Here is a 24,405-nt window from a genome sequence, read left to right as displayed (position 1 = left end):
GGTTGAAATCCTGCCTCTGCCACATCCTGGCTACGTGACTCTTAATTTACCCAAGGCTTAATTTCCTAACCTACAAAATGGGGATAATAGCCGACTTTGAAGAGTTGTTTTGAGGATTAGAAACACTGATGTAAATACTTACTCTGTGCCCATCCCGTAGTAACACTTACTGGCAGGATTCATCAGAACGATGGTAGTGATTATTGTCATTTCTGGATTCACATTATTGCTCTAATCTAGGACTTGTCTTCTCTCTCCTGGACCACTGATCTCATCAGCTTCGTCACAGAACTCCCTGCCTTCATTCTCCATCACCACCCCCAAATCTGCTTTTCTGACAATAGGTGTAGAGATTTTTCTAAAATGCAGATCTTATCATGACATGTACCTGCTTAAAACTCTTCTGGTCCCCTATTCCATCTATACTGTGTCCCATCCACACTCACAGGCCTCTGAGCACACATTGGTTACTCACCCCCTTCTGCCATGTTTTATTCAACTAGTTCCTTCTGCTTCTGCCTGAATGTCTCCTGCCCCTCCCTTTCCACACTCCCTGCTTGACACATCCTTACCCTTCATGCCCAGTGCCAATGCCTCCCACCCTTCCATGGGAATGTCTGTTTTACTTGTAGTTGACTGTCTGCTCCTGGAAGGCAGGGGTCAGGTCTGATTCTGCTCTGTGACCCCTGCTTGCCCGCACAGGGCCTGCCATAGAGAAGGGCCTCACAGAATGTCTTCAGACACTTGCCCAAGGTCACATAGTGGGTCAGCAGCAGGGCCCAGGCTTGAACCTCAGTCCCTTGTCTTCCTTCCCAGGACTCTGCACTACAACAGTCACTTTGCCCCAGCAGAGAGCAGCCCAGGGCTGGTGGCTTGGGTGGGGGACCTCCCCCACGTGAGGGCAGCAGGCGACCTGAGGACATCACACACCCCATCTCGGTGCTGCACCTGATCCTGATAAGTGGCGAAGGATAAAATTATCTACAGCCCACGTCCTGTATCTCCCCATCCGACATGGACTAGAGATAAAAAATGAACGGCACAAAATCCAATCTTCCTTGGCGCAGAGGCTGGCAGGGGTGCAGGGGGTGGGGCTGGCGGCCCAAGCGGCAGCTCTCACACAGCACATCTCATATTTATTGGCTCATAATTGAAGGCAGCCTGGAGATGTCCCAGAATTGGCCCCCGGCAAGACAGATGGGGGCACAATGATGGCTGAGGGAGGGAGTCAGGACGTAGACATCCTCACGGGATTGCAGCTATGGAGGGGAGGGGTGAGAAGGGGGAGGCCGCTGGCTAGCTGCCCTGGGGGGGGGGGTGGTTGGGGAAGTGGGGGGGGGGTTAGGGGGGTGGGGGGGGGTCTGGCCCCTGCTCTAGGGCCTGTTTCTGCCACCTAGTTGGGATGACCTTGGGTCAGACCCTTCCTTCTCTGGACCCATCATTTCAGGCTTCTGCATTTCATTACCAGAGAATGGAAGAGCTGCCCTGGGATTTGAGGAAATCCAGGCTACTAACTTGCTGTGTGGCTTTAGGTGAATCTCTACTTGTTGAGCTTTGTGCTTTCTCCTAGTAAAGACAAGGGGATGCCTCTGTCTTCCATGTGAAGACTCAGGGGCTTGGGGTGACCTACAAGTAGCCAAGTCATGCATTTTCGCAACAGCACTAGAAGGCCCCCTGTTGTGGGAAGGCAAAGAAATAGGAAATGTTGCCAAGTGGTAAGAATCAGCCTTGGCTCCCAAATGCTTGTGGGAATGGTCCAAATTCCCAGGCTTGGCATTCAAGGCTCTGTGAAACCTATGTAGCCCTACCTCTATTTTTTTTTTTTTTTTTTTTTTTTTTGTGGAGAAAGGGTTTGGGGCTGGGGGCCAGGATGCCTGAGTTCTAGACCAGCCTCACCACTATCTTGCTGTGTGACTATCAGCAGGGCTTTGACCATCCTCAGGTCTCATTTTCCCTATCTGCTTCTATATGTGATCTATGAGTTAACTAAGGTCTCTGAGTCCAGGGCCAGTCAGTGACTAAGTTCTGCCATCTCTCCCTCTAAGTGTCCCAATCCACCCTCCCTCCTCCTAATGTGGCTACTACCTCACCTCATAGTAAGAAAAAGAGTAAATAAGGAAGAAAAAGTACTTCCTTTTTCTCCTGGACCAATGCAGGAACCTCTTTGCTGATGTCCCAGTTCCTGCCCACCCTTCTCCATACTCTGGTCAGAGTGACCCTTCTAAAGCACATATCTAACCCTGCGCCAAACCCTTCTTCAGCTTCCTTGACATTTGGGATCCTCCATGACCTGGCCCCATCTTATCCCCCTGTCTCCCACCTATCTGCACCTTTAAGGCTGACCTCTTCACTTGTCTCTTCGGTGCCTTTGCTCAAACTGTTCTTCCAGACCTTTCCCCTACTTTCTCTTCAGTTCTGACACCAGGCCTTCCCCAACTGGCCCCTGCTCCAGCCTCTCCAGAGCTTCTGAAGTTCCAAGCCCCACAGGTGACTTGTTCCACGGAGTCCCTACAGCCTGAGGTGTGAATGACACTGCCACTTCTCCCTCTTGCTGCTGACAACCAGAGAATGTCTGAGCCACAGGGGGCCCAGAGGTGACCTCCTATAATCCCCCTTTGTACAGATGGAGAAACAGAGGCCCAGAAAGGGGCAGTGACCACATAGCAAGTCAGTGTAGAGCCAGGGCTAGGGCTCCTCCAGTGCCTGCCGTCTGGGGTGGGGACACAGGGCTGGAGCAGAACTGGGAAAGAGACAAAACACTCTGGGGGATTGGGTGAAAGGGACATCCTGGCCAACCCACCTCTCCCCTAGTGGTTAGGGTGAGCTCAGCAGGAAAGCATCAAGGATGGGGAGGCTCTTGTTGACTGAGTTTCTCATTGGGGCCCCTGATGGTTCTGTCACATCAGGGGTTGCAGGTCTCAATGCTTTACTTGACTGAGGCACGGGTTAGGTAGGGTAGGATTGCCCAGTTGCCCCAGAATGTTAGGACCAGACCTGACACCAGAATCTAGGGCCCCAGGCGATCACCCAGCATACCATGTTCCTGCCCTGTGGCATGGGGTGGTGAGTACTTGGACACTGGAAGGGGCTCAGCTTCCTGCCCCAGCTGTTCCAATATCATGTGCATCTCTGGTTAAGACTTTTTCTACCAGTTGTAGCCACCCATTCAGTAAAATGAGCTCCTTGGCTGGATGGCAGGGACACTTGGTCCTCGCCCTTGCAGCTCATAGGCCTGGAGACAAGAGACAGCAACTCTTGAAGGGAGAGAAGATGAGGCTAAATCATTGGAGTGGTGGTGGATGGAAATGGACGGAAGGATGCCAGAGAGGTAGAATTGGCAAGAGGACATGTGGTGCCCAGGGGTGATGGTGGCCAGATCTGAGCTTAGGATACACATTCTATTGGGTTGTTTCTCAGACCCACAGGGCCCTGTTCAGGAATGAGTCCTGATGAGAAAGACTGGTCCCTACTAGGGGAAAGACTGAGAGAGTACAGGTCCCTTTCCATATTTCAGGGGACCATTGTCTCAGGGCTGAAGGCACTGCTTTGGATGAAAGGCTATTTAATGCAGGCTCAATGTGATGGTCACATTAAGTGGTGCCATAAGGGAGCTTTTCCAGGTGTGAGGTTATTAGTTTCCTAGATGTAATTTCATAGGAGGAATATGGCCCAAATGAATCCTCATCAATCTAGCAACTGAAACAGCCTATTTAAGACCCAAAATCGCATGTTACTTCCATAGCATGTCTGTCAGTGACACCATAAACCCCGCGTTCATTCCACAGATAATCACAGAGCCCTCTGGGCGAGGCTCCGTACCAGGCTCTGGGAATCCACAGCCCTTGCCTGCATTTTCTTTAGTTTTTATGGTTTCATTTTTGCACTCAATTCTTTAACTCACCTAGGGTTTATTTTGGCATATGGTACAGGGTGAGGCTCTGAAATGATTTTCCTACAGTGTGAATTGTAATCTATGTTAGAAGCTTCACGAGTGATTCAACAGAGTACTGGTCCCATCAGATGCTCAGGAGTCAACAAGGTCTGTAGTCTAAAAAGTGTAGGAACTGCTGCAGCCTCATAACCTTCTCAGAGATTCACAGTGGATATGAACATAGTAAAGGCTCTGAGGAGTCCTGCACTTAAAGAAGTCTTTATGTCTTGTTTCCTCATTTTATTTGACTACAGAAGCCATTTGTAAGTAACAGCTACAAACACAATGCAGAACATCCGCTTTGGACTAAAGATGATGGTAAGACAAAACTAAGTCGGAGGCCTCCTCTGCCTCAGATGCAGCATCTGTCTACTCACTTATGGACCTGGGGCTGTGGTCAGAAGCACACAACCAGCTCTGCTCCAGGCCCTCAGCACTAAGAGCTCTGCCAGGAGCCACAAGCCCTGGGTGTCTCAAGGAGGGCCAAGTGGCCTGGCACTGGGCTAAAACTTTACTGAAGAGCATTAGCTCTGGGCCTTGAAGGACGAGCAGAAGTGCATGATAGAAGTAGATCTTGTCAGGGCAAGACCTCCAGCAGTGACAACCTGCCAGGCAGACCCTGCCTCCAGAACCGTGGGACGGAAAGAGCAGTATGAGCAGAGATGCCCATGGGGAGCCTGGCGACAACACAAATGCCTTTAACGTGGGGCAAAGTGGGCGTGGGCATGCATCCAGAACAGGGGAGGGGAAGAGGTCCTTACCATTCACTTTCCAAGTTCAGGATCTGCTTTGATAAGTCAGGATCTCCTAGGGCCTTATTACAACAGTCAGTCCAGACCACACATGTGATCACGTCCCAAGGCTTCTCTTTCCTCAGGGAGTCTGCAAAGTTCCTTTCCTGTCTGGAACAAATAACTGGGGAGTTGGAGTGGAGCAAGAGGAGAATGTGGGGAACCGAATTCCTAGGGATTAATTAGGGCCCTACAATGAGATCCGTTTCCCCTCTGGAGGCCAATTAGGGCATCTGGAAGGTTGGGAGAGGAAAGGTAGGTATGTGTCTATGTACTAGTGGGAGGCCCATCCATCCTGTGCTGGGCTGGGTCCCTCTGGGGGAGACCAGGTCTCAGAGGCACCCTGTCCACTTACAGGAAAAGTACAAGTGCAAAGATAATCACAGAACAGTTTTCAGCATCTATGAGCAGGAATTTAGTGTTGCACTGTATGAAGTGCATTATCATCATTGCAGAAATCCCCCTCACCTTTGTAGTATTGTCCTACACTGAGCATTCAGTAGGGGCCGGACCCTAGGCTAGGCTTTTATATTCATGAGCCACCAGCAATGCACGTAGGTTCCAATCTTTCCACATCCTCACAAACATTTGCCATTTTCTGTGTGTGTGTGTGTGTGTGTGTGTGTGTTTAAATAATACCCATCCTAATTTGTGTGAAGTAGTTTCTCATTTTGGTTTTGATTTGCAGTTTCCCTAATAACTAGTGATGTTGAGTGTCTTTCCATGGGCTTATTTGCTATTTATATATCTTCTTGGAGAAATGCCTGTTTAATTACTTGGCCCATCTTTGAATTGTGTTGCTCATTTTTGTTAAGTTGTAAGAGTTCTTTATATATTCCTGATACTACTCCCTTGTCAAATATATGCTTTGCAAACATTTTCTTCCATTCTTGGCATTGTCTTTCCCCTTTCTTGATAGTGCCCTTTGTTGCACTTAAGTTGAAACTATTGTTTTAATTGGGAGATACAGAGATTGTGCCACGTGGCAGGTGAGGCTACAGGTGGAAAACATTGGTATTGTTATTGTTATTGTTTCATGTCTACTCCTGAAAAATGTTTAGGAGGAACCACAGGGACAGAGTGAGTGGGGTAGAACTAGCCTAGGATTCTGTAGCATCTTGACCCACCCCCCGTGTGATTCATTCATTGTTCCATCTAGGAGGGGAAGTGAAGATGACAAGATGTCATGAGGCTCTTCCAGGGACACAGGAAACCAAAGCACTGAATTTAAACTGAATTTGGTACGAGAAGAGCAGTCACACAAGACAGAACTTCAGTAGTGATGTGGTGATACTTGTGGAGTTGTTTACCAGGTGGTAGTGGAATAAGGAGGGGAAAAAAATCCTTTCCATGTCCTTAGGTTAAATTCTAAGAGCTTACGGAACTCAGAGGCAAGGCAACTTACTAAGTTGTCTTTTTTATACCTCGAGGATGGCGGTCCCAAGGAAGTCTGGACACCAAGTTCAAGGACTGAGGGAAAGAAGCGCTGCAGATTGAACACAGTTTGAATAGAAGAATGTGAGCCCTGAATCCAGTTGCCCAGGGCCAGGAAACTGAAGACTGAAACAGGAGACTGAAAACCCTTTCTGACTGTAGCAGGATCTCCAAGACTGCCAAACGCAGAGTCCAGGAACAAACCATACCCTTTGCTGACCTGCATCACCAATTGAATTCCCAGCTGCACTGGGTTTTGTGCAACAGGAAAATGGTTAAAGTTCGTGCCATGAGTGTCAGAAACTTGAATCCTGGAAACTGGAACAAGACTATCTGTGATGAGCCAGAGATGAGGGTATCTGTCACCTGGGTCCCCCAGACACTTTCACTGTATGGTCTGCATGTCCCTGGCTGGACAAACCTGGCAGGTCTTTGTGAGACAATTTGACGTAGGGGAAGGGAATGAGGAGCCTGGACTGGCTGCTAAGGCCAGAAAGAGGAGACATGGGACTGTATTTTGAGAAAGAGTAAAGGTCGTGGACACAGCATACTAACAATAAGGTCACACTTCTCTACTTAGCTCCCCATTGTTGTGGAACGGCTGAGAAATAAAGGGACTGTCATGCTTTGATGCTCACACAGGTCTGGGAAGGAATACCCTTGCTTTAGCATCAGCTAGAGGAAGGGCACACTCTACTTTTCTGACAGGAATGTCTACATACCAGAGGTAAACTTCCTGTGTGACTCGTGTTAAAATATTTGTAGCAGCAGTGAACTTTCAGGCAACAAAGATTGAGATGGTAGCAGGTTCAGACTTTCTCCTTGAAGGGGCTTTCTAAGTTGCTACCACAGCAGAGAGGGCAAGGCTGATTCACACTATCTGTCAGCAGTCCCGGGGAAAGCTAGAAATATGAATAGATAGAAAGAGATACAAGGGGCAAGACTGAAGTTCTTGCTAGTCAAATGCTTGAAATCTCTGAGATTCAAAATTGTTTGAACTAATGGAAATGTGACCACAATTATTTTCATAGTCTTATGAGATTGGGACTCACAACATAAAAATTGAGTAGAAAAATCTAAGGGTGCCTGGGTGGCTCAGTCAGTTAAGCGTCCAACTTTGGCTCAGGTCATGATCTCGCAGTTCATGAGTTCAAGCCCTGCTTTGGGCTCTGTGCTAGCAGATCAGAGCCTGGAGCCTGCTTCAGATTCTGTGTCTCCCTCTCTCTGACCTCACCCCATTCATTCTCCACCTCTCTCTCTCTCTCTCTCTCTCAAAAATAAATTAACATTTAAAAAAATTTTTAATTGACTAGAAAAAGCCTATACATTTTATCTGTGAATTAAGGAAAGAAAATCATTATATTATTGCAACGGAGGAGGAACAATTAAGACTGTATTTTGAGAATTATTGTTCTATCTGGCTATCTGAATTGTCTACTTCTTCCTCTATTGTTATTGACATTTGTGAGTATAATCAGGGTTCCCCAGCATTCTTTGGGTCCTGGGGACATTCCATTCTGGTGATGGCTGCTTTGACATTCTTGTTCCTCAGCGTATAGATGAGAGGGTTGAGGACAGGTGTGAGAATAGCATATACATTGCACATGATGTGGAAGTCGAGTGGCAGGTTAGCGCTGTAGGCCACATAGGCTATGGCAATGGATAAGTAGTAAGTGCCAACCACCAGGAGGTGGGAGCTGCAGGTGGAGAAGACTTCTGAGCATCCTTCTCGGGAGCTGATGTGAAGCACCGAGGCCAGGATGTGGGCATAGGAGAGAAGCACCAGGACAAGGGGCAGGAAGGATACTGCCATGGCGATACAGAAGCCCATGAGAGCCTGGGGCTAAGCAGGAGGCCTAGACCACAGCCAGGTGGTCACAGAAGCAGTGATAGATGTGAGCAGTGTTGTCAAAAGCCATGTGGGAAGTCTGCACCACCACTGGGGTGGGCAGGAGGAGGGCAGTGAGCCAGACACAGGCTGCCAGTGCAGCATTGGTCTGTGGAGTCATGAGGACAGGGTAGTGCAGTGGGTGGCAGACAGCCACATAGCGGTCATAGGCCATGACCACCAGGATGAAGGCTTCTGAACAGGAGAAGCTATGGAAGAGGTACATCTGCAGGAAGCAGGCAGGGAAGCTGAGGAAACAGTCCCCCAGTAAGAGGAGGGACAGTATCTTGGAGATGTGCAAGGCTGAGAGATTGATCAGGAAGAAGTACATGGGCATGTGGAGGCTGGGCTCTGCCACCACAGCCACCAGGATCAGGGCATTTCCCAGCAGGATGAGTAAGTAGAGTAGGAGAAAGACAAAGAAGATAGGAAGAAAGAAAGATTTGGGTAGAGAGGGAATTCCCACCAGGTAGAAGATGGTTGAGGAGTCCTCTGATCCATTATAGGCTCTAGTCTCCATGGTGGGTTAATCTGGATGCTAAGGAAGTGGGTAGGGGAAACATCTGGGAACCAGGCATATCTGGAAACCAGAACAATCAGTGATTCTGGAATGATAATTATGTGATGGTTACTAAATAATTAAGGAAACCCTCTTTTCTTTTATAGTAAAGTATGGAAAAATATCTACAATATACAAAACCGTGTGTTACATGCTGGGTATATAGTAGACAGTTGAATAAGACAGAGACAGTCTCCAATGTGATAGAGCTAATTCTAGTGGCAGAGACATTAAGCAATGAATCACACAATTATTTAATGTTTGAGGGGAAGAGAGAGAGAGAGAGAGAGAGAGAGAGAGAGAGAGAGAAGGGGAGGGGCAGAGAGAGATGGAGACACAGAATCCGAAGCAGGCTCCAGGCTCTGAGCTGTTGACACAGAGCCTGACTCAGGGCTCAAACTCACAGACCATGAGATCATGACCTGAGCTGAAGTTGGATGCTTAATCCACTGAGCCACCCAGGCACCCCTGAATCACATAATTTAATTGTAGTTGGGTTAAGTGTTATGGAAGAACTGGTTCTCTTTCCCATGTCCCATATCATCCTTTTTGGGGATAACAGATCTCTTAAACCATGTCCCTAAGCTCCTTTTTCTTTTGGCATTTGCTTTTTTAATGTTTATTTTATTGTTTATTTTTTTCTGAGAGAGAGAGAGAGAGAGAGAGAGAGCGCACACACAAGTGGGGGAGGGGCAGAGAGAGAGGGAGAGACAGAATTCGAAGCAGGCTCCAGGCTCTGAGCTGTCAGCACAGAGCCCCACGTGGGGCTCAAACTCACAAACCATGAGATCCTGACCTGAGCCAAAGTCGGACACTTAACCAACTGGGCCACCCAGGCGCCCCAGCATTTGCTTTAAGTTTTTAAAAAGTAACATCTTTGGGGCACCTGCATGACTCAGTTGGCTGAGCATCTGACTCGTGATTTCAGCTCAGGTCATGATCTCATGATTCGTGGGATCAAGTCCTGAGTCAGGCTCTGTGCTGAGCCTGCTTGGGATTCTCTCTCTCTCTCTCTCTCTCTCCCTCTCTCTCATGCAAAATAAATAAATAAACTGTTAAATTAATTAATTAATTAAAAATAAAAAGTGACATCTTTGTTACCAAGTTGCTAGGGAGAACTGATTTCTCCAAGGTTTATAGCAACATGCTGTCTTCCCACCATAATTACTAACCAGGGAATCGCTCCTTTCTCTCTCAGCCGCTTTGTGCAGTGGTTCTGCCTGTCTCCATATCCTGTCTCTGGGTGTGGGGCTCTTTGTTAGGTTACAGTGAAGGGAAATGCTGAAAATGCTCTTGATGGGAAGAATCATTCCTGAGTCGGAACAGATAGTGGATTCTCCCGCAATTGGGCAGCAACAAAGAATCCAAGACAATATCTGTGTGACTCCATTGAACTTACCTTCCCACTGGCTGCCTCAGTTCAGCAGTGCTCCTGTTTAACCATTGCATGCCCCCTGCCCCCCGCCCCCCACCCAGCAGGCTGACTCGTGCCTGGGCAGAAGTTGTCATGTGCCCTGGGAGGCATTGTCCATAAAGAGAAACTGGTTTGCAGTAGCAGCTCAAAGGAAAAAAGAATCCCTTTCAGAGGAATCAGAAGGGAATGTTTTCAAGCCACAGATCTGGGGGGTTGAGCTAAAAGAAATACTGATTCACCCTCCACTTTGGACTAAGCGACCCTGAGAAATCCATGTTGATAACTGGTATTCCTGTCTGGTTGATCCTGGTGACTCCATGAGTGGTGTCCCCATGATTTTTCTGGAGTCACTTCTAAATTCTCTTTCTTCTTAAAACACCTCTTTAATGTTTATTTATTTTTTGAGGGACAGAGAGAGACAGAGCATGAGCAGAGGAGGGGCAGAGAGATAGGGAGACACAGAATCCGAAGCAGGCTCCAGGCTCTGAGCTGTTAGCACAGAGCCTGACGACGTGGGGCTCAAACTCTTGAACCATGAGATCATGACCTGAGCTGAAGCAAAGACGCTTAACCGACTGAACCACCCAGATGCCCCTCTTCTTAAAACACCTCTCATGCGTAAGACCACCAATATAAAAACTGGAAAAAACACTTTTATTTTCAAGTCCCACCACTTCCCCCCACAGGCCAGAGACTGAGCACAGAAAGGGCAGGGGCTTTCCCAGGTGCCACAGGCAAGTTGCAAAGCCCCCACCAGAGCTCAGGCCTTTGTTTCCCAAAACAGGGCTCTTTCTTCTATGCCTTGTTTCCTGGAGATCCAGAAGTTCAACTTTTTAGAGGGAGAAAAATACTAGGACTAAGGTTTTCTATTTCCCTTTTTGTTTTTTTTTTTTTTCATTGATAACAGATAAATCTATATTTCATATTTTTAAATGTTTATTTTTGAGAGAGAGAAAGAGAGAAAGAGTGTGCAAGTGAGGGAGAGGCAGAAAGAGGGGGACAGGGGATCCGAAGCAGGCTCCTGCGCTAACAGCAGAGAGCTTGATGCAGGGCTCAAACCCATGAACTGTGAGATCATGACCTGATCACGACGCTTAACCAACTGAACCACCCAAGCACTCTATATTTCAAATTTTTATCTGAGTTCTATATGGTGAGTGCTAAATCAAGACCTGGTATCTGTCAATTCAAAGCCGCCTTTGAAATGTTCCAGAAGTCAGACCCAAGGATCTAGCAAAAGGGTGAAAATTCTTTGTCCCAAATTGAGAGGGCTATCTCTTGATATCTAACCCCATCCTGAGATGATAGCCCACTGGGATTTTCTCAGACCCAAATGGATGTAAACCGCATTGCCCTGGGCACCTTTGTCCTCAGGCAGCTGTGGCTGACAGTCCCAGATGAGGCAGAGTAGGGCATCAGAGAGGTAGGAACACAGAGAGCCAAGGCCAGAGGGGTCCTAAGGGGCCATTAACTCCAGCTGTTTTCTCTTCCCTCCTCTGCTCCACCGCTGTGCAAATGGAAGCACAGATGCTATGACCTGGGAGGACAGGTGGCACGTGGCTTCTCACTGCCACGCGGAGCTGGACTGTCCAACAGGCACACCAGGCAGGTGCTGGGCCACCACCTGGCACCAGCAGGGGCACCAATAATCATTTCTGAAAGAATTTCGCTTTTGGTATCTCAAAGCATTGTTCAACTAGCCCATCCTAGGAAATATCCAAGTTTGACTGGACCCTCTTACACTTAAGTTACAGGTTAGGGTCCTTGTTTTACTCTGAATTGCACAGTATATCTGAGTGTTGCAGTCGTGTGCTCAGGGCCCAAAAGTTGCTGTTTCTCAGGCAGGGCACAGAACTTGCCCTGGCAGGTGCTCCCTTTCTGCATTGTCCACCAGCCAGTTACAGAGAAGGACAAAAAAATCAGTCACTGGAACACATAACCTGATGCCACACTCACGTATATCTTCTCCTCTCATCATCCAAGTCTGCCAGGGAGTGGCTATGCCCTTCAGCCAGCAAGAATCTGAGAGTCCATTCAAGGCCATGGCTGGGGAGGGTGAGAGCAGAAGATGTTCTGGAGCCAGCCTGCTGCAAAAGACTGAGCCCTACCTGGCAACCAAGAGTGCTGGCTCCTGGACCAGCTCTGCCACCTGCCTGCTATGACTTTGGGCCCCTGAGCCTTGGTTTTCTCATCTGGACAGTGACGGCTTTGGAGGAAAATATCTCTGGGGGGTTTCCAATTCAATGAGCCCTCTTCTGAGGGTCCCTTCTGTGGTTGGCTGATCAGATGGCACAATGGCCCATGCCCCAAAGGGAGAGATCAGGGACTATCTTGCCTCATGAGCACCTGTTGCCAGCTGGGTTCTTTCCCTTCATCTTATCACATGGACCTTAGTGGTCAAGTGTGAGTCAGAAAGGACCTGATTCCAATCCTAGCTCTTATTTCTAGCAGTGTGATCTTAGGCAAGTCACTTTCCCTTCCTAGAGCTCATTTTCCTCACCTGTGACCTCCTGGGTTGTTGTGATGCTTACAGAAAGAACGCTCAGACATCATTTACACAAGCCTAGAACACGTAGGACTCAGGGCTTGCTAGTGTGTCCAGTGGTGGCTGCTATCATCGGCCTTGCTTTCCTGTGGGAAAGCCTTGGTCAAGATTATTTGGATCCCACCCATTAAGTGCACCCCCTTGCCCGGCTCCGCCAGGATATGTGGTCCAAGTTCCCACAGACTACATGTGCACAGTCAACCTGGATCCTGGTTGCCTGTGTCTAGTGTCTTCTTGATCCCTGGTCCTCCTTTATAGGCTCTGGACTACCTACCCTGTTTCCCTACCCCAGCATTCTCTGCCTGTCTTGGAGCACTTTATCCCTAGCCCTACTCACCTGTTAAACCTGGTCCACACTGGTGCTCCTGCGGTGTCTCCATACAAGGCCTTGTTGGGAGGTGAGCCATGGTCCACTAAACCCTCAGCTTTTTGCTTCTAGGCAGGTCTCCTGGGGTGCTTCCCCTCAAGATGGTACTCCTGTTGGCACTGTACCCACCACCCTGCAGAGATCAATTCCCTGGCATCTCTTAGAACATATATGAGGGAGGGTAGGATTTGTTCATAGACTTTGCTGATAATGAGAAGAGCATCATTAACAGTCCTGAAGGACTCAGCACTTTATTCCAATGGTTAGACTTTATTTTCATTAAAAGTTTGACTGAAATCCATGGATGGATCATCTTGTCTACCCGACTTTGCCTGTTGGAAGTGTCTGTTCAGTTGCATTCTCTTTTACTATTCTGTATGCATTAATTTATTTATTCAGCGGTATTTACGGAGTTCCTAATCTGTTCTGGGCATAGTTATTTGGTGTCCTGAGGGCAGAATTAGCTATATCTAAAGCTCAAGGGCTCTTATCCCGGACTGGGTCTTGAGAGATGTGATTTTCGTAATGGCTGCCTTGACATCCTTGTTTCTCAGAGTGTAAATGAGAGGGTTGAGGATTGGTGTGAGAATAGAATATGCTACGTTGCCCATGATGTGGAAGTCGAGTGGCAAGTCAGCCCTGTAGGCCACATAGGCTATGGCGATGGATGAATAGTAGGTGCCAACCACCAGGAGGTGGGAGCTGCAGGTGGAGAAGGCTTTTGAGCGTCCTTCTCGGGAGCTGATGCGAAGCACCGAGGCCAGGATGTGGGCATAGGAAAGAAGCACCAGGAGAAGGGGCAGGAAGGATACCACCATAGCAATACAGAAGCCCATGAGGGTCTGGGGCATGGTGTCAGAGCAGGAAGCCTGAACCAGAGCTAAATGATCACAGAAACAATGGTAGATCTGAGCAATGTTGTTATATGCCATCTGGGAGGTCTTGACTACTGCTGGGATGGGCAGGAGGAGGGCGGTAAGCCAGGCACAGGCTGCCAGTGAAGCATTGGTCTGTGGGGTCATGTGGACAGGGTAGTGCAGTGGGCGGCAGATAGCCACATAGCGGTCATAGGCCATGACCACCAAGATGAAGGCTTCTGAACATGTGAAGCCTTGGAAGAGGTACATTTGCAATAAGCAAGCAGGGAAGCTGAGGAAGTGGTCTCCAAGCAGGAATAAGGACAACATCTTGGGGACAGTGGTTGTGGTGAAGAGAATGTCCAGAGTAGAGAGATTGATCAGGAAGAAGTACATGGGCTTGTGGAGGCTGGGCTCTGCCACCACAGCCACCAGGATCAGGGCATTTCCCATAAGGATGAGAAGATAGAAGAGGAGGAAAATAAAAAACATAGGGAGGAAGAAGGTCTCTGGCAAAGTGGGGATTCCCACCAGATAGAAGACTGGTGATCCATCCACTGATCCATTACAAGTTGTGGCCTCCATAGTAAGGCAGATCTGGATTTCTGGGGGATAGGCAGTTGGAACATCTGGACAATGGAATATCTGGAAATCATAGAAACAAAGGATTCTGGAATGAGATTTTATAATGTTAATATAAATGTATATATATATATATATATATATATATATATATATATAGTTAATATAATCACAATTATTTACAACCAACTCTAGAAGACTGACGGTAGGCTGTGGTGTTGATTTCTACCATGTGAATCCAAAATTCCTACCTTTATTCTTTGGACAAATATTAATTACTACTTAACTAATAACCTACCAAATGGAAATCATTACACTTATGTTCAGGTGATACAGTGGTGAAAGTATAGAAGGCAGGCAAAATTCCTACCTTCTTAGAGTTTACATTTTACTGGGAAAGTCGGATCTAAACAGTTGATTATTGAATTATAATTGTGAAAAGTACTTGGAAAGATTTCTTCTGACCTTCATCTTAGGTTCCATGTTGTTTGGTTTGGGATGTCAGATCTCCCAAATCAAGTCCTTAAGCTTGTGTTTCTTCTTTTGCACTCACTCAAAGTTCTACCATCTTGCTTTGTAAGGGCTGCTTTCTCCAAGCTTTCTGCAACATGCTGCTGCTCACATACTTATTAAACCTATTTCTTGCTTGTATGCCTTGACCAGTGGTTCTTCCATATACCTCTTTAGCTATGTGTCTGGACCTCTACTCCTGTATAGGATATAATAGGTCGTGAAAACCCAACACTTGTGCTGCAACAACTAGGAAAACCTGGATAAATTACACAAATCACACTTTTTAAAAAATAATAAGTTAGAGAAACATGGCTACAATAAGGACGAGATGAATAGAACTCCAGGGAGGAGGGCCCCTCCAAGTGAACGGTCAATCGCCAGCTCTTTTCTTCTCTGGGAATATTTGATCTGGGGACCATTGTGCAGCTTGGACTTGGCCCAGGCAGACGACGCAGATGAGAGAAGGAAAGCTCAGCAATGCTTTTTGGCAATCAAAAAGGATTTGCAAGGGGCGCCTGGGTGGCGCAGTCGGTTAAGCGTCCGACTTCAGCCAGGTCACGATCTCGCGGTCCGGGAGTTCGAGCCCCGCATCGGGCTCTGTGCTGACAGCTCAGAGCCTGGAGCCTGTTTCCGATTCTGTGTCTCCCTCTCTCTCTGCCCCTCCCCCGTTCATGCTCTGTCTCTTTCTCTGTCTCAAAAATAAATAAACGTTGAAAAAAAAAATTTAAAAAAAAAAAAAAAAAAAAAAAAAAAGGATTTGCAAAACATATTGGAAATGTAAAGCACTCTCTAAATGCATAACAAGTTTTCCCTGTGGGACAGCTTCTGAATTTGGGGGCCATACAAAAGAGGCTAGGAAGCTAGACTGAAGGCTTCTAAAAGACAAATCTCACAATGCTTAAGAGGTTAGAGAGAAAGACCCTCCCTTAAATATACAATAGTCTTACCTTAAAACATTTTCAAAATTTTTGAAGCTGTGTGTTTGTGTGTGTGTGTGTGTGTGTTGAGAAGGTGGGTGGTAAGCTTGCTAAAGACATAAGTTCAAAACCTCCAAAGGATAGGAACAGATCTTCCACAAACTTTAAGGGCTGAGGAGACAGAGACCAGCCAAGCTATCAACCCAAGGCCCAGGAGAACCAAAGTTAGACTAAATCTTATGAAAACTAAAACCAAGCCTAATTCAAGCCTTGATTAGCTCAAGGTGATCAGCCCTTACCCTGTTTCCTAACAAAGGGAGAGGGGTGCCTGGGTGGCTCAGTCAGTTAAGCAGCTGACTTCAGCTCAGGTCATGATTTCACAGTTCATGAGTTCAAGCCCTGTGTCAGGCTCTGTGCTGACATCTCAGAGCCTGGAGCCTGCTTAGATTCTGTGTCTCCCTCTCTCTCTTCTGTCTCTCCCCCACTCACACTCTGTCTCTCTCAGAAAATAAACAAATATTTTAAAAATTAAAATAAATAAATAAAAGCAAGGGAAAAATTGATCTGGTGAAAGATATCATTGAGGGCCTCTATGAACCTATTATAAACATGTTCATCCCATAATAAAAAAATTGTTAGACATGCAAAAAGGCAGGAAAATGTGACCAACAATCAAGAAGACACAGAAGAGGATAGGATTAGAAACCTGGAAAATAGATCAGTAGAAAATATCAAAAGTAAAGCCCAGAGAAAGATAAAAGAATATATACTATGTGATTTAATTAATATTAAATTTATGGACAGGCAAAACTAATTTATAGTGTTATAAATCAAAACAGTGGTTGTCTATGGAGGTGAGGATTGGCAAGTTATAGGCAAAAGTATGCTTCCTGTTGTGATGGAAATGTTCTACATTTCTGTATTGAGTGGAGTGGTGGTTACATGGGTGTTTATGTTTATGAAAACTCATTGAGTCATACACTTAAGATCTGTGAATTACCTTCTGTGTAAATTTTACCTCAATTTCAAAATACAACATGAAGAGATGAGGAGGTAAGACACAGACTTGGAGAAGATATTTCCATATTTTTAATACATATATCAAAGAATGTGTATCCAGCATATATCCATATAAAAGCTTTCCATAAATTAAGAAAAAAAGATAGATGACCCTTCAGGAAAAGGAGCAACAGACTTGAATAGGCATTTCACAAAAGAGAACATCCAAATGACCAAAAAGTATATAAAGAGTGCTCAACATTATTTGTTGTCATAGAAATGTAAATTAAAATAAAATAATACCATTACATACTCACCAGAAAGGCTAAAGTGAAAAGGATTGCCAAGTGTTGGTGAGGTACGGAGCAAGGGGTACTCCAATACATTGCTTATGAGTATGCAGATGATACAACCACTTTGGATAGCTGTTTGGTACACCTTCTAAAACCTGTGACCCAGGAATTACACATATGGACACAAAGCCAAGAGATAGGACTGCTTGTGTCCACCAAGATACATGTATAAAAATGTGCATTGTTCTAAATATAAATCCAGAAGAATTAAAAACATATGTCACACAAAGACTTGTACATGAATATTCATAGTAGCATTATTTATAATAGTCAAAAAGCAGAACATCCTAAATGCCCATTAGCTAATGAATGGATAAACACAATGCAGTATATTCATGCAATGGAGTATTATTCAAAAATGGAATGGAACACTAATCCATGCTACAATGTGGGTAATCTCTGAAAATATTATGTTAAGTGAAAGAAGTCAGATAAAAAAGTCACATATTGTATGATTCCATTTGTATGAAATGTCCAGAATAGACAAATCTACAGAGGCAGAAAGATTAGTGATCCCCAGGGACTAGGGAAGGAGAGAATGGGAAGTAACTGCTTAATGGATACGGGGTTTATTTGAGGAGTGATGAAAAGCTACTGGAGTTAGATGGTGGTAATTGTTGAACAACACTGTAAATGCATGGAAAGCCATTGAATTGCACACTTTCAAATGGTTAAAATCATGAATTTTATGATTGGTGAATTCCGCTTTGATAAAAAATATTCATTACAGCTTTTACTTATAATCCCCAAATGGAAACAACCCAAATGTCCATTATCAGTAGAATGGACAAATCATGGTATATTCATCCATATTGCATAGCAAGGAAAAAGGATGAACTATTGTTACATGCAACAAGATGTATGAAGCTCACAGTTCAGTTTCGAATGAGAGAGACCATATCCAAAAGACTACATATTGTATTTAGTTGAAGAACAAAGATAGAAAAAAATTAATCTATGGTGATATAAGTCCTAACAGTGACTAAATTCTGTGGAGGGATTTATTTGACTGGGCTGGGCACAAGGGAATCTTCTGGGTTGCTGGAAATGTGCCATATCTTTAGCTGATCTATCTATATCTATCTCTATATATCTATGTATCTATACCAATATCTGTGGATGTCTATGATGTCTATATCTTTATCTATATTTACAGCTAGACCTATATCTGTACCTAATATTTGTAGGCTTTATTATACCTGAGTTATACCTTGAATAAACAAGGTATAGCTTTTTGTCCTCCTTCAATGAAAGGAATGGCAGAGGATGCCTTTTGTTGGAGTCACTTCCTGATAGGAGTCAAAGTTACAGGTATACTCTAACCAATGGCAGAACCAGAGATTGGACGGCATTCCTGTGTAATATGATTTTTTCCCTCCCTCCTAACTAGTACTGCTGCAGAGCAGATGTTCCTGATGAGTCACTTCATGTCCACTAGCCTGTAGGCTTCCCTAGCTCCAGCTAAGGAGGTATTACAGTAAACTAGAAACTTAGGGTCTTAGGAGCCACTGCTGCAGAGAAGAACACTGTATTCTTGTGACAGTGCCAAAGGCACAAGTCCCTACCCCAGAGGGTCCCTTCATCAAGCAAGGGGGGATGTGTGCTTCCAAGCACCCACAGAATTGGAGATCTTCAACTGAGGGGATCTAATGACTCCTCTCATACATTGCGATGTCCCTCTGAATAAACGACCCATGAGCAAATCCATGGTCACGTTTATATCATTGCTTTATCAACTCCGATGATTCTAAAACTACTCCCTCCCTGATTTTCCCAGAACTGTCCGGTTTCTCTTATTTGTGACAAAACCTCTCTTATGTCATTAAATCATAAAAATACCAAACCTGGAAATGTCCAGCCAGCTTTCTTCTTTATAGACAAGAAGGTCAAGGGCTTACCCAAGATCACATGGGATCAGTCAGCCACAGAGCTAGGACCAGAACCCAGGCCTCTGACTTCCAGACGCAGGCTCTTTCTCTAGATCATCTGGAAGCTTAAGTGTTCATGTGGGAAGAGATTGGGAAAAAGGTTTTCTCTTTTCTTCTCCATTTCTAAGCTGAAATTGTCAGCAACAATCAGAAATTTCAGTTTGTTCTTTAGTCTCTTAAGTGTGATGGGTGGCCTGGTTCCTCATTAGGGAGTGAAGGCTGAATAAACGTCTTTCTGAAAGATGCATGGAACAAACTACTCCACTGTGAATGCTTCCTTGAAAGAAAAAAAAAGTGTGCTGAAGGTCAGTGCCCCAGTACCCAGCCAGGAAAGCAAACCTGCTGCCCCCAACTAAAAAGAGTTAATTCTCAGCTGACCAGACCACCAGACACAACCTGTCTGAGCCACTCACCAGGTTTTCCTCACACCCAAATTGATGCCAACTGCATTTTCCTACATGATGTTACAGCTCAGAGGAATTGACTTTGGATTGATTATCACTGAGTTAAGCTGAATTGTGGTTTGCGGTGCTCAAGTTCAGAGCCATAAATCTATTTGTACCCCTGTCATCCCTCCTCTGTCCCACTTTTATTCAACAATGTGGGTGGGAGTAGGGAGGATGAATTCAGAGTCTGAAGTCGAGTAACAAAGTGTCTTCTCAAGGTCAACCAACAAGTTCACAGCAAAGATGGGTCTTGAACCCAGTTTTCTGGCTCCTATCCAGTGTTCCTAAGGATTTTTCCTGAGGAAAGATGACTCCCTAGCCTGCCATCCAAAGTCTATCTTCTTGCAGCCTTATTTCTTCTTAGTTTGGTCAAATGGCAACTCCTTGCTCTTGCCTTGTTTTTCTGCCTAACTTAGCTCAAATATTCCCTCTTCCAAGAGGCTTGGCTGGGCTTGGCTGTCCCGGGCCCTCTTGTCTGGGCTTTCACAGTTACTGTGCCTTCCTTTGTCATCACTACGATCATACTGGGTTGTCTCTGTCTACTTTGTGTGTCCATGGCTCCATCAGACTGGCAGCCCTGGGAGGGCTGTCATGGAGCCTGATTGTTTCTATTGAAAAGTGACCCCACCCTTACCAGGAGCTCAGTGCTCCAGAGACAGGAGCCAGAAGGCAGCTTTCCCAGTAGGCCTTCTGTTGCTTGCTGAATCAGACAACTGAAAGAAGGGGTCGTTAGCAATTAAATAGTTTTAGTTTAACCCTTTTCTTATACACAGAGGGCACACAAAAGGGAGAGTCAGAAACGGGCTGTGATTTGCCCAAGGACACACAGTAAGTGGGTGACAGAACCAGAACTAGACTATTGGGTGGGGGAGGGGCGGATTATCACCTGGAGCCTCAGCAGAAGCTCTGCCTGCCCTCCAGAGTGGGACCAGAGGCAAGACCAACCAAGTGACTTATTTGGTCACCCCAAAGGCACTGAAGCACCTCCCTAAACTTTCATTTTGTCAGAGTGCATCCATGCAACAGATAAAACAGGTGCTTAGGGGGGCGCCTGGGTGGCTCAGTCGGTTAAGCGTCTGACTTCGACTCAGGTCACGTTCTCATGGTCTGGTCTGTGAGTTCGAGCCCCGGGTCGGGCTCTGTGCTGATGGCTCGGAGCCTGGAGCCTGCTTCCGAGATTCTGTGTCTCCCTCTCTCTCTGCCCCTCCCCTATTCATGCTCTGTCTCGCTCTGTCTCAAAAATAAATAAACATTAAAAAAAACAAACAAACATGTGCTTAGGTGCCAACTAGATAGGAGCCCTGAAAAAGGCTTTTGACAGAATTTAGTATTTGATAGTTTTCAGAAACACTGGTGTAGCATCATGGTAATAATCAGGAACTTTCTGGACTTCCTTACTTTTATTTTGTAGTTTAGATTGGGGGACTTATTTTGAATATATATCACAGGGGTGTTTCAGTGCTTAAGGTCACCAAAGGTATTGTTAGGGGACATTTCCTCGGTCGGGATTATCTGTGGGCCACGAGTTACAGTGCTGGCAGGGGACAGAGAAGGACAGAAAAACCTATTACTGGAATGTCCAATGTGATGCTGCACTTCACAAACACCCTCTCCTCTCATCCTCCAGGCCTGCCAGGGAGTGGTTATGCCCCTTGAACAAAGGAGAAACTGAGGGTCAGTCTGAGGTCAGGGCTGGGGAGGGTGAGAGCAGAAGGAGTTCTGGAGCCAGCCTGCTGCAAAGGACTGAGCCCTGCCTGGCAACCAAGAGTGCTGGCTCTTGGACCAGCTCTGCCACAAGCCTGCTGTGACTTTGGACCCTCGAGCCTCAGTTTTCCCACCTGTAAAAGGAGGGCTTTGGAAGAGATGGTCTCCTCCAGCTCAGCTAGCATTTTGGTGTGTGCCCTCTGTGTTTTGCCCAGTGAGAGGTCAGAATGGCCATCTCGTGAGTCCAGCCTCTAAGGAAGGAAAGCAAGGGCCCTGTGGCATGTTTGATCTTTACAGCCATTGTGTCATTGTGCTTCACTACAACTCCCGAAGCCACACCATCCTCTCACAATATTTCCAGTATCCTCTGTCATTCCCATAGCCGAGGAGCAGGATATGTGTGCATGACAGAATTTGTGTTCATTAACTGAAGTTAGAAAGTCCTGGGTTTCCGTTTTGGCTTCAGCACTTTCCACTTTCCCTCTCTGCACTGTAATTCCCTCCTCTGTGACTCATAGTGTTACAGATGCCTCACTAAATATTTCCATTTCCTTCACTGTCATCGACCTTGCCTCTCTGTGAGAAGCTCTCTTACGAGATCATCAGCCTCTTGCTTGTGACTGCATAACCCTGCTTGTCCCATCAGGGTGTCTAGCCCAGGGACACACAGACCATGTGTGCACACTGGGATCCTGATGTTCACCCATCAGTACATGTCCCTGGGCTCCTCACTGTGGCTGTACACATCCCTGGCCACTCTGAGGCTGTCCGTTCACCCCAGCCTTTGCCTGCTTCTGGACACTCCATCCCCGGCTCAGCTCACCTTCAAGGCTGATCCACCTTGGTGTCTTCTGTGTAGTCATCACACTTGGCCCTGGGGGAAGAGCCAGGTAGGAGCTGGGCCATGCATGGCCCATTAAACCCTGGAGTCAGGGCCTGCTGGGGCCCCTTCCTCAAGTTTGTTCCCTCTAAGAGACCCCACGCCCGCCAGCTGGGAACAACTTCCTCGGTGGAGCAGGGGACTTGGCCCTGGGCTTTGCAGGTAATGGAAACAACATCATTAACAACCCTCATGGGTCCCAGAACTTTATCAGCAATGGAACAGTTTAATTCTTGTTTTTCCATCAGGCCTCACAACAGCCAGGGAAGACAAGCAGAGCCAGGATTGTCCCTACTATCAGACGTTTGAGGAAACAGATCTAGAGAAGTGAAGTGACTTACTAGCCCAAGGTCACAGGAGTGACAGCTGGTAGAGCTGGGATTTGGACCCAATTCCTGTAGAGTGGTTCAGCAGCACATCAATTAATGGCTGACACCTGAGTTCTTTCCAGTGATGTCACCTTGAACAAATCCCTTAGCTTCACTGGGCCTTTACTTCCTTTCTGTGAAAAGGGTATATAAAAATGCTGCCTAACCCACAGGCTCCTGGGAAGCTTTCAGTACTTAGCTCAGTGCCTTCCACACAGTAAACCAGTAAGTCAGAGCTGAGATTTTGACCAACCAAAATAGTAAAACCCTGTTGTATGATTGGAGCACACTACTCCTCGGGCGCAATGAGGATCTTGGGGGTTCTATGGGAAGAATGTGAGGTGGGGGTCTGTGCCCTAGCCCCAGCCAGTGCCAGGCCGACCCTTTGTACCTCAGTCTTTCAGATTCCTTCCTTTAGCTCCATTGCTCTCAGTTTCTGACTCTTGTCATTCTTATACTAATCTGTATAAAATTTAAACAATTTTTTAAAATTTCACAAGTAATAAATAGATCCTATTGTAAAATATCTTAATCAATATGGAGATTTATTTATGGAGTAAAAAGTGAATGTTTTCTTCACACCAGCCCTTCCTCATATTTCCTCTCCCCTCCCCTCCCCAGAGGTAATGATTTGGTGTGTTCCTTCCAGATCTTTTCTAAGCATGGGGGGGGGGGGGGGGCGAGTTGTTTTGTTTTTCTTTTGGGGGGAGGGGGTTGTTTTGTTTTTCTTTTAACATAAATAGAATCATTTTGCTCTTGATGGCATCATTTATATTCCAAATTACTAAGTTTTGGAACCTTTCCATCTGACATACTTCATTCTTTTTATCTGATGTTTGTCATAACATCATAATATGGATATGACATAGACTGTTCATTTCCCTGCCAACGAACATCTAGGTTGTGCACAATTATTGCTATTATGAACAATATTATTATTAATGTCGTTTTAACATGAATCTGGGGGATGGGCACCCAGATATTTGTCTCAGATCCTTAGAAGTAGAACTTCTGGGCCAAGCAGCAAGCACATTTTAAAATGGAATAATAATAGGGTGTGCATGTGCAGGGACTGTCCCGGTTTCAGACATAGAGGCTTCGAGACCACGAACCTCAGCAATGACTGAGATGACCTTGTTGCGCCTGATGCTGCTGCCCAGAACAGAGAAAGACCATGCACAAGCGATTCATTTCAGCCCACAGAAAGGACCTGCATAATAGATGTTGACTGTAGATACACAGCTGCAGGATGCAAGATTACTAAGCCATTGGCAGCTTGATGGAAACCAAAAGAATGATACAGCAGAGGCTACAGCCCCTTCTGATCTAACCAATGTCACAATGGGACTGAAGATGGTTTTGGAAATTTCTTTGAATAACAAACCAGAACTTTTTTTGCTATTTTGTCCTCTCCAGCTCTTCTTCTTCCGACTGAAGAGAGGAATTTTGGTTTGGGATAAATTTGTATATGTGGATCTTTGCTTCAGTGCCATAAAGGTAAATGCTGAAGGTTTTTCTGGAGGAGAAGATCTAACCACTCTTAAGTTAAAGGCAAAGAATCCCGCAGAACCACCGGACTGTTAGGTGGATTCTTTTGTTCTGTTCTGTTTTGTTCAGACACTACAGAGCTCCTTAACAAACACCCAGAACCATGGTAGTGTTGTATAGCAACAGATGGTAGCTGCACTTGGGAGCATAGCATAACGTGTAGACTTTGCCAAATCACTATGTTATAACATTGTGTGTTAACTATACTTCAAAAAAAAATTTTTTTTAACCAGGTCTGTACAAAAACAAAACAAAAAACCACCCAGAGCCAGCTTTTGGCAGCATGAGAAGGACTAAGGGCTTTCCAGGATATCCCCGATGAAACTAACGAAGGGGCGTGATTTCTTGGAGGGAAGCGGTCACATGGAGCCCAATGGTCAG

General features: G+C 45.9%; 2 protein-coding genes across 2 annotated transcripts; both read right to left on the bottom strand.

Moving 5' to 3' along the window:
• Positions 1–7,630: 7,630 nt before the first annotated feature.
• Positions 7,631–8,564, bottom strand: LOC123602408 (olfactory receptor 2AT4-like). The gene is given in 2 exon segments (XM_045486901.1): positions 7,631–8,000; positions 8,002–8,564. Coding segments are annotated over 2 exon segments (933 nt in total).
• A 4,835-nt stretch (positions 8,565–13,399) lies between these two features.
• LOC123600403 (olfactory receptor 2AT4) lies at positions 13,400–14,388 on the bottom strand. Its single transcript, XM_045482468.1, has one exon. The coding sequence runs from the start codon at positions 14,369–14,371 to the stop codon at positions 13,400–13,402; it is 972 nt and encodes a 323-aa protein (XP_045338424.1). The 5' UTR covers positions 14,372–14,388.
• Positions 14,389–24,405: the final 10,017 nt, after the last annotated feature.

This window comes from Leopardus geoffroyi, chromosome D1 (assembly GCF_018350155.1).
Source record: "Leopardus geoffroyi isolate Oge1 chromosome D1, O.geoffroyi_Oge1_pat1.0, whole genome shotgun sequence".
Classification (NCBI taxonomy): domain Eukaryota; kingdom Metazoa; phylum Chordata; class Mammalia; order Carnivora; family Felidae; genus Leopardus; species Leopardus geoffroyi.
The sequence above is the reverse complement of the archived record's forward strand: the minus strand, read 5'-3'. Positions and strand labels throughout refer to the sequence as shown.